Raw genomic sequence first — 16,514 nt, 5'->3', positions numbered from 1 at the left:
TAATAATAATGAAAAAGTAGCACTTTTGGAAACAATACTCAATGTTCATAAGTGTGTGTATGTTTATAAAGCAAAAGTTTCTAAATTATGTAAATGAAAGCTCTGAGATTATAGAAAATATCATTAATTAAAATATTTAATGCTTTCCTAAGGGGATTTTAAAGAAATGAAAAGACAAATTAACACAAAATATCTAAACATAATGGGCAAAATGTACCACCTGAACTAAAATGAAAACAAATAAAATGAATATATGAAATGACTGAAGAAAAACGAAATCATGAAGATGCTACAAATTACAAATTATACAAACAAAAAAATACAATTCAATATAAAACTCAACAAACCACACAATTAGAGAAAACATTAATATTTAGCTTTAAAGGCCAATTTTAGAGGTTTATTTAAATCATAACTTTAAAGGACTTTGCGCACTGAAGTCTGATATTTTTAGAGAGGGTGCTCGCTGCAGAGCCATTAGAGCAGAGCTGAGCTCCAGCGAGGGGGAGCATGAGCTCTCGCTCTGCCTCCTGTAAGCTGTTTTAATGCGTACACCAACCCCACCCCTAACCCTACCCCCAGTGAAATCACTCGTAGAAGAAGTGCAAAAAAGGTGGAGCTCAAGCTCAAGCTCCCCCTCGCTGGAGCTCAGCTCGCCCAAATGGCTCTGCAGCCAGCACCACTTGTATTTTTATGCATTTTTTTTTGTATTCAAATGCGCAAAATGTCACGTAAACAAACCTTGCACAACGAGTCCGATGCATATTAATTCATCCATTACAAAAAAATACAAAACATTTCGGAGTCAGTTTAAGCAGTGATACGTTCTCCTCTCTTCACCAAAGTAGAAAAAGAAAGAGGAACAGGCTATATTGTGTTCAAAGTTCAGCTCATTATCAAAGATCTGTGCTGGATTATTCCGAAATGCAAAGTTTAGCCTATTTCAGGAAATCAGTGGAATTTTGATACATTGCTTGTGATACGTCACACATTCACGTACGTTAACAAATCCTGAAGAGACTGGCTGTGCCTATAGACATTAACATAGATGGCAGCCACGTTGATGTGTCGAAGCAATGGACCAAAAGTGAAACATGCTTTCTATCATAATGTCTATGAGCAGTACGTCAAATGTATAAACACAAACCAAACGGCATTCTGTATTTAGCTTTTCGCTTGTACAGTGGTACTGAACTGTCAATACTCCCCTCGAAGCTCTTTTTGGGATGCAAAAAAATAAATTAATTAATTTTAAAAATCGAACCTGGTTCGAATTTTTGTATTAAGGATGAAAATTCAGAGGCAGTGTGTTAATACGATTCACACAACGCAAGTTCGAATGTATTTTTTAACGTGCGAAAATGATGGACGAAATTTTTTAATTCAGTGTGCAATAACCTTAAGTAAAAAATGATTGAATAGGGAAAAGTATGTATTCAGAGACCATGCAGAGAATAAATCAAAGAGGTAACCGACATTTACAAAGGCACATCTTAATTCAGCATCTCAAAGAGACCTTTTCTTCTGGAGCACTTTTTTCTGTGGTGCATTGGTAGATGGAGGAGGTGAGAGTGTTACATTAACACATGTAGAGGAAACGACACCAAGAAATGGGAATTCTTCCACAGAGTGGTGTACAGCACGTTTTCCTGATCGATACTAACACTCTTGTAGTAGCAGAGCTAGTCGATTCTAACCAGGTTGAGTTTATCACTGAAAGAGGGATACTTCAAGGCTGATTGAATTTAAGCACAAAATTAAAACTCATTTTCCAGTGTGCTGGGGGTAACAGCTCACAATACGACCATCGCTTACACTGCAGACTAAGGGCCAGATTTACTAGTTACACTTTACAAGAACTAAGACAAACTACTTTTGGTAATTATAAAGCGAACAGAGTTTGAAGTCAGCATGAAATGGACATTGCATTCGCCTCCTAATTCTGTATGGTGGCTGAGAGAACTCAATTGTGCTGCAAGTTTAGAAAACACATCATCATCCATTAGATAACAAATTCCCACAACACATGCAAATACAGAAATATTATTAAAAAAAAAGAAATGGCTAGATTACTTGATATTGAAGAGCATTTTTCTTGCAATTCTGACCTTTATTGTAATCCTGAGTTCATGTCTCATCAGTCTGACTTTATTTTTTCACAATTGTGACTTCCCGAGTTCATATCTCAGTTTGCACTTGTTTATTGTCATTTTCTGAAGAAAAAATTATTTGGCAAAATTGCGCAATTTATATAAACAATTTGCACAATTCTTGTAGTTTATAGCTCACAATTCTGACTTTTTTGACTATTTCCTACAATTCATAGTTTTATCTGCATATTTCGATTAATTCATTCATACATTAAGCAATTTTAGGCTTTATATTGTGCACTTCTAATTTTTTACTATAATGTACTACACATAAAATTGTAAATTTACAACATAAAAATAAACCAATATATAAAATTGCAAGAGGTCTCAATACTGACCATGGTCATTTCTGCAATTCTTAGTTTGAATCTTGAAAGTCTTATTCACATTTTTTCTTCAGAATTAAGAGATAAACTCACAATTGTGAGTGAAAATTAGGAGTTTTATCTCGCAATTTAAACTGTTATTTCTGAATTGAGCAATAATATATCATACACCCGGTGCAATAATGTGAGCCTAATTTTCCCAGTTGCGCCATATTGTTTAAATTGTAAATCCATTTGCGCCGCTTTGTAGACTCATGGGTGTTGTGGTCTAGAAAGGAGGCGTGTTAAGGCGCATTGTTGGAGTGTTGCTATTTTGAGTAACTAAAATAGACTGTTAAATAAACCAGCTGAAAGCAGGTCTAAAGTCCAGCGCAGGGCACGTTAGTTGTGCGCCTTAAACACTTACACATTGCTTAATACACACAAATGAATAAGAATAAAAGGATTAAAATACTACAAAAAGTACTATTTTCAACATAAATATGAAAACCACTGCCTCCATGCCTTCTTTACCCTTGTGGGTTATTTTCAGTTTATGACACATTACTTTTGTATAATGGTATTATTACTAGTAGTATTATTTATTATATGCATATTTATATTTGTTTTAATAAAAACAAGCTTAGATTCGTTTAACTGTCAGGTTTTGAACCATATAGGTTAATAGGTGTGTATGGATATACAGGTAACTTAGTTTTTTTACCACACTTCGTTATTATTGTTCATTTATTCGTTGGCTGGAAATTAGAACTGAATCTAGAAAAGGTTTAGAAACAAATCTTTGCACTAAACAAACAAAATTAAATATGTAGGCTAATGGATGTCTTTAGTGGAGTGCGTACAACACTGTTTCCTTATCCATGACAGTCAAGGAGTAGAGTCAAGAGTAAAAGTAAAGAGAAAGACACCGAATGGAGGAGGCTTGCTCTTTATCCTCACACCACAGATGGTCTGTTTAACTGTTTTTTCGCAAGTGAAGCGTTCAGTTTTTCCACTTACAAAGTCCGCCATGTAAACAGCAAATGTGCAATGGCATCACGCAACCGACTCTTAAAGGGAATGGGAAATGAGACTTAGATTAATTTTAATGCACATTATGCTCAAAACACACCTATAACTCATTAAGAGAATAAGCTCAACCCTGTTAGACCATGTGCGAACAGTATGTTTCCATCCTAAAATAGCAAAAGTGGATACGGACACGCTCTTAATGCTTTTGTACCATGTGCATTAGACTCTGTGCCTAGATCAAATAGAGCCAAAAGACGTACTATGGCAAATCACCCTTGTTTTTATTACTTGCAATTGTGTGATATAAACTCACAGTTATGACATTGTCAAATTATGAAATATAAACTTGCAATTAAATAATATTAAAATAAGAAATAATGGTACACTTTAGTTTAAGCATCAATTGTCACTATTAACTAGTGGTTTATTACCTTCTTATTAATAAAAAAAAGTTTATTAAGCTAAAAGTCATTAATATTTTGTTAATAGTGAGAACTGTAGCTTAAAAAAAAACATGAGACTAAAATACTTCTAACTGCTGTGCTGTAAAACACAAACTGTAATATTGTATAAAATTCTTCATGTCATGTCATTTTTACAATTAGTTGTCTTAAAGGTTTAACTGAAAGTTCAACTGAAAATTAAGTCTTTATTTTTATTGGTTAGTAGCAAAAGAATGCAAGACGTGCTGAAATCCAGCACTGTGTTTGTGCTCAGCTCAAAAGTCCAGCTTATACATATTTAATAAAATCAGTCTTTTGTGTGACAATCACACTTAACCTCACAGCAATCTATACTGTAGCGCAGCACTACTCAGAAAGCAAAGAGCAAACCTGTAGCAGGCGCTCCAGCTGGTAGAACTTGCAATGAAGATCTTCAAAGTTGTTTCTGTAAAGCTCTCTGAGACCATAGTTGAACATGATCTTCACCAGCACACAGAATGCTTGTTCCTCAGGCATCTAAAAAGAAACAGTGACAGAGATATTCATGATTTCTGGATGATCAGGCTGCAATGAACACAACCAACCCATCAGTAGCATGAGTGTTTCACTCGCTCTTAAGACTAGAAATAGACTGTTTAATGTATTCATTATTCAGAAGTATGTGTGCGAAATTAAAGGAATACCCAGCGGGTTTGTAAAGTGTAGTTAAAAGTAAAGTCTTAAATATATTACATTTTATGATCACACTTTATTTTGATGGTCTGTTTGTTGAATTTAAGTTACATTGCATCTATATGCCAACTAATTCTCAATAGACTATAAGTAGACTGTTAGTTTGGAGTTAGAGTTAGTGTAAGTTGACATGTACTTAGATTAGTTTCTTATCGTCAGTTGAATGTTTGTTGAAGGATCAGTAGACAGTCTACTAATGCTCAAATGGACCATCATAATAAAGTGTTACCCATTTTATAACTGAAGTATTATTATCATTATTGTAATTAAAAGTCATTATGCAGAAGATTTTTCTTTAAGGCTATTATTGATTTATAATAAAAAAAATGTGTATCTTTTATTATAAATTTGTTTAATTTAAAATAAAGTTTGATAACTATACAATAAATACACTTTTAAATGTCTTTTACATTTATAATTTATGAAAGTATTTTAATTTGGGATTTAAATAACCAATGCTACGATATCTGATGGGATTATTAAACGTAAAAAGCCACAATGATTTAAAATAAATTAATAATTTAATGTGCACATTTATGATGTTGAGATTATAATAAACGTTAAATATAGCTGTAGTGCAAATGTAAACTAGATTTTCCTCAAATGTTTAAGTGAGCAGAGAGAATTTGTGACATCCTACATTTTAGCATACATTTTAAATATATAAATCATTGTAAATATCCACCCCACTTCACTTTACTACAGTTAAAATATTATTATTATAATTTATATTATATAATTAAATAATATAATTTATATTATTATTATTATTATTATTATTATTATTATTATTTATAATTATTATTAATATTAGGTTCATCTTAGGTCAGGCAATAAAATATACAATATATTGATACATATACTGATACAATTCACCAAACAAGAAACTATCAGGAAAACATAATTATACACTAAATAAGTATCTAAATAAAAGGTAAAATGCCATGTATATACACAAAAACATGCATACATAAGATAAAATAAGAAATAAAGTAATAAAATAATAAAATAATAAAAATAAAAGAATAAATAAATGATACAAAAATAAAGAAAAAAAAGTCTCTTTAAAAAAACTTAGTAAAGGGCTAAAGACTTTCTACAACTGTTTTAGCTTTTGTTTAATTGCAAACCAAATATTTTCCATTCAAAGAGCATCAAAGAAATCAAAAACCCATTGCTGATAAGAAGAGGAAGCTGCTGACCTCCAATTCATAAGAATAAATAGTATAGCCAGTAAAGTTGCAAAGGCTACACCAAAAGCAGGATTCCAAACAGTGCCATTAAGGGGTTTACGTCTATTGATGAAAAAAAGTGTGTGAAAAGTGAAAAAACAATAGAAAAACACCTAAAGCTAAAAAATCAGGCAGTTTTAAACAAGAGCAGAAAGTATGTAACAGTGGCTGGTTCGGTTGTACAGCGAAGGCAAATTGGGTCAATACCAGGGAAAATTGTATTTAGTTTAGTTGTAGAACAGTGTATACTGTGCACAACCTTGAATAGAACGAGAGTATGACTAGCGTTTATTGATGATAAATTTATTCGTGCAAGAATAAGATCCCAACTATTTTCTTCAATCATTAAATTTAGTTCCTCCTCCCCCCAAAAAAACTCAGTACATCTGTTGAGAGGGGACTGTTTTGTGTTAATAATAGTAAAAAAACTATTATTTGATGCATTCTAATAGCACTACTAAAGTGCACCCTAAATTTTTCACACTAAAACCATACGTTTGTTGCTAAAAAAAAAGTAGGCTTCAGGCCCTGCCTATAGTGTTGAACGTGTCAGGCGCTGCGTCAGTCTTTCTGCCCGTCTCTGGTGATGCTATCAGAGTTTGTTTGTGTTTCTGAGATGGAGAGCGAGACAGACAGCGAACTGGGTATTAAATCACAGCGACAGCGTGTGTGTCCCGAGCTCAATGGGCTCCTGCAGGTAGACGAGCTCCGCCATTAATATTCCTGACAGCTCCTGAGCTTCCTGGGCAAGGCCATGAGAAAGACACTTACACTACATTATAGAAATCCTCAAACGCTCTCTAATATCAAGATCCGTATGGGCTGGTGTCGCAGAAAAACAACAACAACAAAAAGTGGCCATCTTATTCAGGTCTGGCTTTAATTAAATATGGAATGAGCCGCTTCATCAATGTCCGTCCTTTACTTTCTGTTGCTTTTCGTTAACTAATCACAAAGTCAAAGATAAGGCTCAGATTGTATTGTTATTAGTGTTATTTACCTAGCTAGCTAATGAATGTTTGTAGAGCATTTTCTGTGCTAAGGTTTCAAAAAGGAATGCTTTTAATGTTAATATAAGTACATATACTAAATATTTTAAATTCAAATCCATTTACCACAATACATCAAAAAGCCACAAGCCAGGTATTGTTTGTAAGAAAAGAACAAGCACAAAACAAAACAAAAAACAGGCTAAAAATACAATAAATACCAAAACAAAAGCTAAACATATACAGTAGAAATTCAGCTCGCATTCATGTAGTTCTGCAAAGTATTTTCTGGTTTAAAGCCTTGATTAAATATATGAATATATATATATATATATATATATATATATATATATATATATATATATATATATATATATATATATATACATACACACACACACACACACACACATACATATATACATACATATATACATATATATATATATATATATATATATATATATATATATATATATATATATATATATATACATACATATAAAAATATATATATATTTTTTTTTTTTTATTATTAAAAACAAAAATGAAATCTACAACAAAACAAAAACAGTTCATGAGAAAGTAACTACTAAAAAAGACAAAAACATGACCCAAACTAAACCATAAATTAACTAATTTTCATAGAATTTTTTTCAGGCTATAGGATCTCAAAAAAGAATAATTACAATTAGGAACATTTAACATTTAATAAATACAAGTAAATAATAATATAAAATAATCAAATAAACAAAAAAACAAACAAACATCTACAAGCTAAACTATTTGAGGTATAGTTAAAATAATTATAAATGCAAAAAACTTATGTAAATTAACCTATTATTTACTATTAAATATGTATCAAATTAGTTATTAGTGGTAAATAAAAAAGAAAAGTCAAAAAATAAAAAAATGACAATATATGAACACTGAGAAAAGGTTTATGAAGTAGTAAAAAGCAAAATACTTACATGTAACAGTAATACAGCCGCCAAAAATGATTGCCCTTGGCAATAACCAATTTCCTCATCATACACAGAGTAAGCCTGTGGAAAAACATCGGTTCAGGTATTGTGCCATTAAACAAAACTTTCCAAAATGAAGTGAAAAGGGGTTTTAAAATAATTAATGACAATAATACATTTATTTGAAAAAACCTTTAAAAAATACTGCTTTATGCAGCTTTTAAAATCACAAGCAGTTGTGCTGCTTTATAATTTGTTAATGACTGGAAACCCTGATAAATGCTGATGGCAACGTATGCCGCTCTGAGTTGATGGATTTTGTCTCTGGGATTAGCTGGATTGAAGGTCTTTTGCACAATTTAGGAGGCTTTTAATCTGCCGGTGCCAATCAGCTGATGGAGAACCTCTTAAGGCTGCTCACAAAGGAGATTTAAAAGAGAAGAGCACCATCACATCCCTGTTTCTCCAGCACTCACTGCTTTTCTCCTGTTTCCTATAATACATGTTTCTAAAAGTAAAAATCTAAATACATTCTTCTGGGATGCAATATATTATGATTACCAAACTATGTAAAAATGGAGTATTAACGAATTGAATTAATAAATTAACTAATAAATATAGCAGCTTGTTTCTGCCTTGCTTCTAATTTACAAAATTATAAAAATTTTATTTTGACTCTCTATTTTGCAAATCGAACCCTGTTTCTAGAACTGAAATATAAGTACAAACTTATAATTGCGAGACGTAAACTAACGAGAGAAGAAAACTAACTCTAAGATGTATCATAAAGTACTTCGTAATGAAACTGTAAACTAACTTTCAATTGCAAGATGTAAACTAACTCGTAATTCTGATGTAAACTAACTTGTAAATGCGAGCTGTAAACTAACGTGTATTTGTGAGATGTAAACTAACTCCTAATTCCGCGATGTAAACTAACTCATAAACGAGAGCTGTAAACTAACTCGTAATAGTGAGATGTAAACAAACTCGTAATTGTTAGATGTAAACTTAGTCATAAACGAAAGCTTTAAACAAACTTGTAATCGTGTGATGTAAACAAACTCGTGATCGTGAGATGTAAACAAACTCGTAATTGTGAAATGTGAACAAACTCCTAATTGTTAAATGTAAACAAACTCGTAATCATGAGATGTGAACAAACTCGTAACTGTGAGATGTGAACAAACTCGTAATTGTGAGATGTGAACAAATTCGTAATCGTGAAATGTAAATAAACTCGTAAGCGTAAGATGTAAACTAACTTGTAATCGCAAGATGTAAACTAACTCGTAAGCCTGAAATGTAAACTAACGAGAGATGAAAACCGACTCAGAACTCGAAGATGTACTGTAAACTACTTCATAATCACAAACTGTACCCTAACTATTGTTAATCGCAAGATGTAAAATAACCCGTAATTTTGAGATCTAAACTAACAGCCCTAGTATTACTTAATTTCTAACAAAATCCGGCCAAATTAAGTTCTTTTTTAAATTCATTTTGGCAATTCGAAATTGCTCACCAAAGCAAATTTTTTGGGGGGATTGCATTTTGACTCCAAAACACCTGAGCTACCATTGGTCTGTTACGTGTACTTCAACCACCAATTCGTTTCTTATTCCACAGAGGTCAGACAGGAGAACAACAACAACATCGACATGAACAAATCGAACAGTCAAGTAGCAGAGCTAGTTTTTTTTTATGAAGCAGATGTTAACAGAACAGCTGCCATTATTGCTGTGTTAAGGAGTAAACCGTACAAGTAAACAATGTGATGTACGTACTGCCTCATCTGAATGTTCTACACAGTATACCGTCACTCAGCCTTTTAGAATTTCGTTTTAAATAAAAACATTTGTTCTTCCGTTTAGATTGAAGTATACCGGGGCCTTACAATCGCAAGATCTAAACAAACTCACAATAGCAAAAACAAACAGATTTGTGAGATGTAAACTCAAAACTGCTAAATGTAGTCTCTAATTTGCGATATGTAAACTAGGAATTTCTAAATGTAAACTAACACAGAATTGTGTAACGAAAACTCAGATTAGCAGTGTGTAAACTCGAATTTGTGAAATTAAACTAATAATTATTGACTAATTCGCAAACAAATTCTTAACCGTGAGATGTAAACTAACTCATAATCATGACATGTAAACGAATTAATAATGGCGACATGTGAACTAACAAGAGATGAAAACGAAACATCTGTAAAATAAAAAGTAGAACTGTGAGATGCCAACTGAGAATTGCCAGATATAAACAAACTCAGGATTTCAAGATGCACACTCTAAATTCTGTTAAGTCAGGATTGTACGATATTTTTAGAACTGAGAGAAAAAAAGTGAGAAAGGTCAGAAAGAGTCAGAGTTACATTTTTTTTTATATTTACCTCCAAGCAGAAACAGCCTTCTACAGATAACGGCATAAAATATTACTCTAGCTTTATTTCTAAATGTGAATGATTCATGTTGTTCAACTAGCATATTGCACAAGCGAGTGTTTTCTCACATCTCAGGGACACACGTTTGCATCAGATATCAGGATGCACGGAAGTGAACACAGCACACGTGTCAGTATATCTACCAGGCCATTATTATAATTACGACAAAACAAAAGGTCAGCGGATAGAGATGTTGCAGTGGTGTCGTGATGCTGTTAGCAGACAGAGGGAATGAGTCACGGCTGGAGGATTCGCAGCATTCAGCTCACCTTGCAGATCTTGTATAGAGAGTCTTGGCCATCGCCGCCTGAGTCTTTGAAGTAATCGTGAGCAGGGAAGGTGCGATGGATGTCTCTGGTGATCACGGCTTCCTGGGCAGATTCCTGTGGGCCGAAATACAAGACTGTTACAATCAGATGAGATGTCAACAGTACACATTTGTTTAATTTTAAGCATTATTACAATCAATAGTTTTTTTTAATAAGCTTATTTGTATCATTATGACATTATTATGTGCACTCTTTAACTTTCTACATGCACCAAACACCTTCATATAAGCTCTCCATACTTCTTAAACAACATTGAGTAATTCTGAGTGTGCTCCACACACAAGTGAGTTAGAATAACAAAACTGTAAGATAAAGTAAAAAAAAAGTTTTTTTTTTAAACAAAAATATTCTTAAAAATTAACTAAACTTAAACTTAGAGTCTTCATACGTTGATCAAAACTATTATGTTATCCTTACTTGTAAGTTGCTTTGGATAAAAGCATCTGCTAAATGAATAAATGTAAATGTTTTAAAATAAAAAAAGCTTTAATTATTAACAATAATATGAAATATGCTGTATTGAATGTATTAATATTATTATTTTTATTTTTAATAATTATTTAAGAATTGTTTAATGAAATGCATAAAACCTAAAATATTAATAATTAATCATATTCATATAAATTAATAGTTAAATATTAACTAAATAGTATTGTTAATGATACAATTGTATTTGGTATTTCCTAGTCTTTCTATGCTGCTCTCTGACGAAAAGTACTTATTTTATCCTTATTTATAAGTTCCTTTGGATAAAAGCATCTGCTAAATAGATGAATGTAAATGTATTATAATTATAAAAAATATATACTTTTTATTAACAATGTTACAAATATTGTATTAAATGTCTAAATAATTAATAATTTTAATTTTATTTTAATTTAAAAATGCATAAAAACAACTAATTAATAATATTAATACTAATTAATTAAATATTAACAAAATAATAATAATATTATTATTAATACAATTTTGATTGTTTTTTATAAAGAAATAAATATTACTATTAAAACGTTTATTAAGAACTTTCTTTACATATTGTACAGTATTAACTAGGCATGTCCCAATCAGTTTTTTTTTCCCAGTCATTTCATTTTAAGTATCTACTGATACCAAAACCCAATCAGGTACTTCTATAATACATAAAAAAAGTATAAAGAAAAGTGGCGAAATCGATCCAGGATGTTCCTTTTTTTTTTTTTTTTTAATTTAATTCACCTTGTTTTAACATTCAAGAACTCTGTTAACAAACAGAGCACTTCTGTGAGGTAGCTTGAACAATCAAGTAATAAATAACACCAATTCTTCACTTTTGGACCTTTGTGCAAGAGTAAATATAAAACAAATAGCATCTCAACTTAAAATACCCGACAAGCAATCCCAAGTTTACATATCTCACAGTTTTCTATGCATTGTTGTGTCATCATTAACTTTATAATACCTCTAGACCACAGACATACGCTTTTCACTTCAAGCTACTTCTGTGTTGTACTTTGCCGGCATTTAACCAATTGCGTCTCTGCAACAAAGTGATGTCATGCCACACGCGATGTTGTTTCTGTGTCAAGTCAAGAAAAAGGTCCAACTCTGTGCCACCGCATATCTATAGATGTGTTAAAAAATTATGAGAATATTTGAGTCTTGATCGGGCCCGAATTCCGATCACATGATCAGATGAACATATTTGGACAACCCTAGTATTTACTAAAGGTTTAAAACAATCATTTACATGTATTTGAAATGTAAAAAAGTAAAATAACATAATTTTTTTTTTTAAAACTGTATGCTACATCATATGCTACAAAAATATGCTACATCATATTGTAATAGAGTAAAACAAAATCAATCAATCAATCAATAAATCGAGAAAAAAGACCCACAATAAACTGCACTTTCAAATTCTTCAGGCAAAGACCACATGTCTGACACTTTTTGCCAAGTTTTACAGATTAGAGTGCAGTCAACAGTAAATACGAGATACTGTCATGGACTACAGTACAGATGAGCTTCTGTCGTTCAGCACATGCGGCCGGCTCTGGAAAAGCTTAATCACAAATAACATGACGACCGTTTTCTTCTCTGCACTCTTTGATCTCCATCAGTGTGTTTCTTAGCTTGAACACAAGACTGAGGACAGTGAAGGACAGCGCATCTTGTGTACTTTGTCAAGTCGACGCTAAGAAGAGTCCTTGAGTGAAGGAATAACCTTGTGTGAAGTGTTTACAGAGACAGATTAAACGCTGCAGGAAAGTGTCGTACTCAGCACAGCGCTCACTTAAAAGTCAAATTAACAAGTCAAATGCAGACGGCGCTTCAGTCACACCACAGAGAACAGAAACAGATTAGTTTTGTCAAAACGTAACAATATTTTAATGCATATGGATGCAGAAAAAAAATCTGCAGCATTTATAATAGTGTGACTGCACACCACAGTATAGTCTGCTCCATCATCGTTTTAATTTATAGTGGGCCATTTCACAGTTAATGCTGTAAATTGTGTAGTGGATTCAATACTTGTATCTCACAAATCTGCATTTATATTTTACAATTATGAGGTAGTACGTATCTTGCAATTAGGGCTAGGTGGGGCTAAATTAATAAAAATAAAGAAATTGCAAACATGATTCAGCGAAGCTGCGAATGTCAGATCGGTTCTGTGTTCAGAAGTTAATCTCCTCGAAACGTAAGAGGGTGCTTTTGTGTGGAAACACCAACAAAGAAGAAACCCAGAAAAAATTCTTGGGCTGCGTCCGAAATGGCATACTTCCATACTATATAGTACATAAAAAACAGTATGGGAGATGAGTAGTATGTCCAAATTCATACAATTCGAAAAACAGAATGCGAGAAGGACCCGGATGACTTACTAATTCTGGCAAGATTCTGAAGTGCACATTCGATGCAATCCCATGAGAGAATTCATTAATGGGAGTGAAGCGACGCAACTGATGCGGGTAGGTCAAAAGATAATGACAAAATGGCGGATGTAGTACGTCTGAATTCCATTCATACTACTCACATTCATACTGTATAGAACGTATTATTCTAATGGTTGAGTAGTAAATTCAAATTTAAATGCAGTACCTACTGAGTAGTAGGCGATTTCAGACTAAGCCACAGTGTTACATTATGAAGTGAAGTTTAACTGCATACGTTGATTCAGCGTGACTAATAATCAACTCGACATTATGAAGTTTAGAATTAAAACATGTTATTATATGTTGTTATATTCACATGCAGGATTTACTACACAAAGCGTAGTGCATTGAGAAGCTATTATCACAGAACAATTATTTAGATGTCATTTTCGTCCGGTTTTATTGATTTTGATTTGGAATAATTTAGCATAGCGGTCAGTGCGAAAACATATAATTGCAATTACTTCTATTCCTGCCAATATCAACTGTCCAATCATGATAAAAGTCAAAAATGCCAAAAATAAATATAAAAAATGATGTAATTTATTTTTCATTTTATTATAAATTCTAATAAATGATTTATTAGAGTGTTACAGGGATCAAAATGTCAAAAACAAGAAATATTTTGGTCCCACTTTATATTAGGTGGCCTCAGTGCCTAATTTGTGAATTGCGAGGTCCCGGAACAGATCGGGGTGAAGGATCCAGCATGTTCCCTGAAGATTGGAGAGATGTGTCGCGTAGGAAAGTGGGAAGCGTGGGAGAAGGTGTGGGGGGGGGGTTAGTTGTTGGTGCGGTGGATGGCAGAGGGGTGTCGCAGGCGAAAGTGAGAAGGGCATGGGTGTCATGGATGGCAGTGAAGAGGGTTGGAGAGTCGCAGAAGAACCCGAAAGTGAAAAGTGAACAGGGGACAAGGGCGGTTGGGGAGGGGGATGGGTAAAATGAGGTGCCGGATCCGGTGTGTTCCGGCACAAATTAAGCCCTGGGTGGTCTTTACTATGTACTGGCATCAAACAATAAATACAATGCATCTACTGTGTTTAAAGTGTGTTGATGTGGGGTACAGGCTGGGTTACGGACAAATTTGGTGGTATAAGTAGGTTTAAGGGAAGGTTAAGATGTAAGGGACCCCAAATGTAATTACAGAAACTATTTATTACAGATGTAATTACATACAGGTATTTATTCAATCATTAGCACAATATAAAAACATGTATATACACAAGAAGTACATTGTAACAAATGATAGATTTCGGCCACCTAATATAAAGTGCATTTCCACTCAATATATTTGTTTATAAAATATGCATTATATATATTTTCCTTTCAGCTGGATCTGTGAAAACATTGGCAGGTTAAACTTTTTACAGCAGGCCTGACTGGACCAGTCTGATCCTTGTTTTTGGCAAGTTCTAAAAATGTGTTACAATATTTCGACAAGGTTTTGAAAACTGTGCCAAACATCAATGTTTTTAAAGGTTTCGTTTCAAAGTAAAAATTTCAATATCGGGGCACGCACACATACACAGGCACACACACTTAAAAGCATCTGACTTAGAGCAAAGCGACAGCTCTGGCAAAGAGAATTATGGGAAATGTAGTTTTTGCCACACAAGCCTGTCATAAAAGTTACTGAGCTACAGTATATGAGCAAAATATTAAGCTCTTGTGTGGAAGCATCAGACGGACACTGCGGAAATCTCTCTGACAGGCTGAGTTGTAATAAGGTGCATTCAATTAACAGCGTGTGTCAGGGCTAATTAGAGGCATCATTAGTCAACTAATGCGAGAGAAGGAAGGACAGGTTTCCAGCGCCGCTCACCTGTTTACTGCCTGACAGTCTGTTAAAGGGTGGACTGAATAAAAGTTGATGGAGGATGAAGGCGTGGAGGAATTAGTTCAAGATTTGGAGTCGGTTTATACTTGAAATCTAATCACATGTAGATAACGGTGTATTTATTTTCTGTAGTTTCAAAACACACACACTTAAGTGTTTTTCAGCTGTGAGCTTTTAATATAAACACCTCAGTGTTGTAAATAAAACTACACTCAAAAAATGACGTTTGGTGTTAATTCAAACAACTTGTATAAAATGAAACAATACAATTCTTGAGGTTTTTGGGGGACAACTTAATTGTTTTACTACTTAATCTACTTAATTCCTTGATGCTGCACACAAATCATTTGAGTGGAACCAAATGCTGGGTTCCGCACAATATCTTCATGAAGTGAAGGTATTGGTTACAATGCTCAAGAATAGTTTAAGAATGAACTCAAGAATTGTGTGTTTTAGCTCAATTTAAATAAGTAGTTTGTACAAGCAGCAAAAATATTTTTTGAGTGTATTTGGAAGTATAACTGTAAAAAAATTAAATAGATATGTTTTTGTTTTTATTATCATTATTACAGCTATTATTATATAATCAACTTAAAACATACTTAAAATAACCTACCATGTTTAATAATTTATAAAAAGTATAATCACATACAGTATTATTATTATTGAAATTATTTATATTATATAGTTTTTAAAATAAATTTGTAATACTTTTAACAATACAGATCATTAGTATTGTGATTATGGTATTTTGCGAGAATGATGTGATCTGCTCAAATGAAGTAGCACGAGTTGAGCGTTTCTCAACTTCTGAAAAAATCTGAAGTTTATCAGACATTCGCAGCGCGGTAACCAATCAGGAGCTTGCTCTTGTAGGGGCATGATGATGTTGTTGTTGATGTCCTGCCGACACCGGACAACAGCTCATCAAACTGGGCTTGGCTGAGTTGGAAGCACAGCTGAAAGCCTCCATCATCCAGGTATAGTTTCTGAAGGAGTTGCTGAACTCACAGACCTGGGTGTACCTTAGAAAAGATCTAGTGGACTCAGACATGGCGCCAAACTAATCTACATTGTGTTTCAGTCTTCCTAAATCACATAAAGCAAAACTAATCTCTCGATAAAAACCATGCTAGCAT

At 33.0% G+C, this 16,514-nt stretch overlaps 1 protein-coding gene across 1 annotated transcript in view; it reads right to left on the bottom strand.

Moving 5' to 3' along the window:
- Positions 1-16,514, bottom strand: part of rabgap1l (RAB GTPase activating protein 1-like) — a 151,148-nt gene that overhangs the window by 44,765 nt on the left and 89,869 nt on the right. Inside the window, exons 14-16 of the mRNA XM_073936803.1 lie at positions 10,564-10,677; positions 7,855-7,929; positions 4,321-4,446 (exon numbers count right to left, since the gene is read on the bottom strand). Of these exons, the coding sequence (XP_073792904.1) occupies positions 4,321-4,446; positions 7,855-7,929; positions 10,564-10,677 (315 nt within the window). The remainder of the gene's footprint in view (positions 1-4,320; positions 4,447-7,854; positions 7,930-10,563; positions 10,678-16,514) is intronic.

Source organism: Danio rerio, chromosome 22 (assembly GCF_049306965.1).
Source record: "Danio rerio strain Tuebingen ecotype United States chromosome 22, GRCz12tu, whole genome shotgun sequence".
Taxonomy (NCBI): domain Eukaryota; kingdom Metazoa; phylum Chordata; class Actinopteri; order Cypriniformes; family Danionidae; genus Danio; species Danio rerio.
The sequence above is the reverse complement of the archived record's forward strand: the minus strand, read 5'-3'. Positions and strand labels throughout refer to the sequence as shown.